Source organism: Mytilus edulis, chromosome 3, assembly GCF_963676685.1.
Source record: "Mytilus edulis chromosome 3, xbMytEdul2.2, whole genome shotgun sequence".
NCBI lineage: Eukaryota > Metazoa > Mollusca > Bivalvia > Mytilida > Mytilidae > Mytilus > Mytilus edulis.
Window position 1 is genome coordinate 5663121 of NC_092346.1, and position 4412 is coordinate 5667532.

General features: G+C 31.3%; 1 protein-coding gene across 1 annotated transcript; it reads right to left on the reverse strand.

Moving 5' to 3' along the window:
* Positions 1-1005: 1005 nt before the first annotated feature.
* Positions 1006-3900, reverse strand: LOC139515685 (putative leucine-rich repeat-containing protein DDB_G0290503). Its single transcript, XM_071305337.1, has 2 exons — positions 3798-3900; positions 1006-2738 (listed from the first exon to the last, which is right to left on the reverse strand). Exon 2 carries the CDS (start codon positions 2733-2735, stop codon positions 1053-1055), a length of 1683 nt encoding a protein of 560 aa, XP_071161438.1. The 5' UTR covers positions 2736-2738; positions 3798-3900; the 3' UTR covers positions 1006-1052.
* Positions 3901-4412: the final 512 nt, after the last annotated feature.

The following is a 4412-nucleotide window of genomic DNA, read 5'->3' on the forward strand; positions in this document are numbered from 1 at the left end:
GACAAGTGCGGACTATCAGAGGATTTTCACGTTGCTGTCAAGCGAGCCAGACCTAATACCCTGCAGGAGGCGGTTAATAATTCAATGTTGGAAGAATGCTTAAGAGTTAGAGAGAAGGACCTCGCTAAGGATTTCAAACCAGTCCAGCGGCATATTTGAAGTTGAAGACGGGGATAGTGATGACGATGAAACTACAGAAGCAGAAGGAACACGACGAGAAAATGTCGACCGAATTTTTTTTCATGATAATTACCCACGGAATAACGGTATAGGATCCCAAGGGCGATTCTATAACCGAGATAAGATGGCGTGGAAGATCCCCGATGTTTAAAATTCGTCCATCAAAAGAAATCAAATTCAAAAAGTCTTTTAATACCGTTAAGCAAACTCGTATGATTTCTATAACAGTTTTTCACCAGTTTCAATGATTTAAACTATATATATCAAATTTTAAATAATTTTTCTTCCAAGAAATAATCAAAGTCTTAAGATTTAAAGAAAAAAAAGAAATTCTGACAACAGATTAATTTAAATAACATTAACGGTACCTATTTTCCTGCACCAGATGGGTATTTCGACAATACATGTCTCTTCAGTGATGCTCTTGGCCAAAATATTTGAAATCCAAAGCTTATATAAAAGATGAAGAGCTTTAATCCAAAAGGTCCAAAAAGTATAGCCAATTCCGCGAAAGGAATCAGAGCTATGCATGAGGGAGATACATTCCTTAATTTATAATAATTTCTAACATTTTGTAACAGCAAATTTTAATAACACACCAAATCAGTATTTTCATGCCAGTACCGAGGTACTGGCTACTGGGCTGGTGAAACCCTCGGGGACTAACAGTCCACCAGCAGAGGCATCGACCCAGTGGTAGTAATGATATATATTTTCAGTTTTCATTATTGTTTTTATAATTCTCTACAGTTTATTATGGAACAGTGGAATATGAAACTATAATTTTGTTAAAAACAAAATAAAAAAAAGACTACTTGACACTTCATTATATTTCATTTAATGCTATATCATTCGAATCCTCAGTCTATATTTTATCTACAAGATAAATTGAATTTTGTTAAATATGTGCCAAGGCCATCACTAATAAAACCAGATGACTCATTATGTTTAAAACAAATACACCTAGGGTTCTTCGGTCCATCCTTTTCATTAATCAGTTCTTTACTATCCTTTCCATCTTTTGATATAACTATTATTCTATTTGATGTATAGTCTGCAACAAAAATGTTACCATATGAATCTGTACAAAGTCCTGCTGGAAAAGACAAATCCTTTTTATTTTTCCAGATATGTGTACCTGATTCATCAACACAGTATACAGTTGCATCTTCATAGTCACTATAGATAACTCTGTCATTACGGTGAACTAAGAATTCTAATGTGGATTCACTCTGAACTGGTATTGACTTCAGTGTATTTCCTGCCAAGTCTATAATAAGGATTTCATTTTTATCCAAACCTACAGCAAAAGAATTATTTGAGAATGATAGTCCATAGCATGGTTTGTCTAATTTGATTACTTTAGTAATTGTCTCCTTCTCCATATTGAACATTTTTATGGTTCTCTCATTAGGATAAGTTATGGCTATAGTGTCCTGATTGATTTGTGTTACACTCTTTGTACCAGATATTGTAAATTGTTTCTCAAGTTTTCCATCAGGATTAAGTAAGTTAACTTTACCAGTGTATAGACTTATTATAAATCTTCCATCCATCAGACAAATCATGTCTCTGATCGTATTCTTCATGTTGATCACTATCTTTGTTTCAATGTTCATGTTCATATCGTTTATGTTGGATTGTTCTCCTGATTCTACTTGTGCTCCTCTCCTTACACTTGTTCCTCTGTTCTCTTCTGCTATTTCTATTTTATCCACAATAACTTCTCCTAATGATTCTAATGATTCTAACTTGCAAAGTATCTCATCTATTTCCTCATTTTGCTTGAGTTTGATCTCTAATTGTTTGGCCCTACCATCATCTTCAAGATCTACAACAAATCGTTGACATTGGTGTACTTGCTGTTCAATCTGATGTACCTCTAGGAATGAGTGGAGTTTGGAACTTTTCGTTGTGACTGCATTTAGTTGATCTTTAATGTTATTTAATTTTCCTTTCTTTTCTTCAATTTCAGTTGTCAAATTTGACATTTTTGATTTTTCCTGATTTAAGATGGTATCTATTTCGTGGCATAGTTTATCCTCCAGATGGTCTAAATGGTTATTTATTTTCTCTCGAAATATTGCAATTGTTTCCTTTATACTTTCATATTGTTGTTCTTCTCTTTTAATGTTTCCTGATTTGTTTTTCACCATTTTATTCAAGATGTCTAAGGTGGAACGTATATCTGTATCTAAAGATTCTTTCAATTTTTCAATTTTTGTTTTCTCCACCACATCAGCTAAACTTTTTATTCCAGTGCATTTTGAATGACTTGTGGAAATGCATCCATCGCAGCAAGGCATTAAATGACCGGTACAGTACAAATTAAGTTGTTGATAATGTTTGTCACAGACTGTTTTGATAGCATGAATAGAGGGTTTATGAATATTAATATCAATAGTTTTGTGATGACGTGACAACTTAGATCTTTTGTGATGACCAGAACATGTTGAACATAATCCTTCATCACAGTTGTTACACCAGATGTCAGCTTTAGTCTTAACTTTTCCTTCTTGGCAAGGTCCACATTGTATAGGTTTACTGGACGCCATGACCTAAAATATACAAAATATATATTATAAAGCCTGCTTAACAAGTGCCATATTTAATAAGTTTAGTTAATTTCATTATACCTATATATTAACACTGACAAAAGTCATTTGTTTTAACGAAATATTTTTCTTACTATAGGATTTTATTGCACTTAATTTGTACATACCGGTTTCGATATACAAAGTTTTCCCCTTCATAAAAAACAACTTTTTTTTGGCAGTTAACATAAAGATACATTCGGGGTTAAAGTTTTATAAGACATTAATAACTTGGTCAAACCTTCCTAGAATTTCATGATTTTTTTTAAGATTAAGAGATAATGTCAGGTTCGACTTCGGAGGCTAAATTTGAAAAACATTGTTTTTTTTTTTTAATTTGCTGCATTTCCATTGATGAATGGATTTAGTCTCTTTTGGCTGTTGATATTAACACATAGTCTGTGTTTCAAATTCTTTAGATATGAGAGAATTTGTTAAACCTTTATGGAATATAATGAAAAGAAAATTAATAAAAGAAAATATGAAACAACACTTTACTAATATCATGCGTCCAAAGAACTTTTCATGCTTACCTTCTTCAAGAATGCTAGACCGAATAATCTGTCTCTTCGTGTCTATTTTTGACATTTCACATATTTTCTTTTTATCATTTGTATTTTTTTTTATATTATATTTTATTTTTTAACAAGGTGTTAAAAAACATAAGATAAAAAAGGTCAAAATGAGGAAAAGGAAATAATGGAAGCGAGAAATATGGACACAGGAGACAGTAAAATTTGGTCTATAAGAACTCTCAATCCTGCATATTCAATAAGCCAAGGATGTATAAGAACTGAAACAGTTGAAAGCTATGTGACCCCAAAGGACCTTAACATTATAACTAATTTCATCCAAGGTCAGCTTTGCCTGAGGGAGTTTAAAACCTTAGTTTCCGAAAAGTGTTCAAATTAAAAAAGAACTGACAATTTAATAAAAAAATAATTATAAATAATGTCAGTATCGAGTGTTTGAAAGTTTTTTTCTTCAAAATGTGAAATGCAAATATCCACATTAACTAAATACCTCCTGATGTATAAACAGTCCTTTATAATGGCATCTTCAATCCATTTCCTTCACAGTTTTTCAAAATGTCGTCCGACCAGGAAGTTAATCAGAACATGTATATACCTGATCCAGGTTAAATAAATATCTAAAGGGTATACATTATACAGGGTACAATAAAATCGATTATATATACTGATAACAATCACACCAAAGACCGATTTATTCATTTTATCTGATCTAATCTTTTTTTTATTGACTACATTTTTATCATAGGTAGTTGTAAATCTAATCAAACCTGTGTAAAGTTCAAACAATTTTTTACTAGATCTATATTTCATTCTTTTTAATACTTAATACAACATAACCACATTCTTCAAGGAAACTGGTGAGTGAATAAGAAGAATTGTATGGCACATTGAGCTCACGCCAGTAATTAATTAAAACATTTGTTAATTGAATAAATGACAGTCAAGCATAGTAAAAATATGAAATATTACTAAATCACTCGTAGAAAACAAAAAGTAATTGATACCGGTATTAAAGTGTAATTCAAAGTTACATATGGATAATTTTTATAGTAAGTTACTTGTGGTTAATTACAATAATCAGTTACTTGTGATTAATTACAATAGT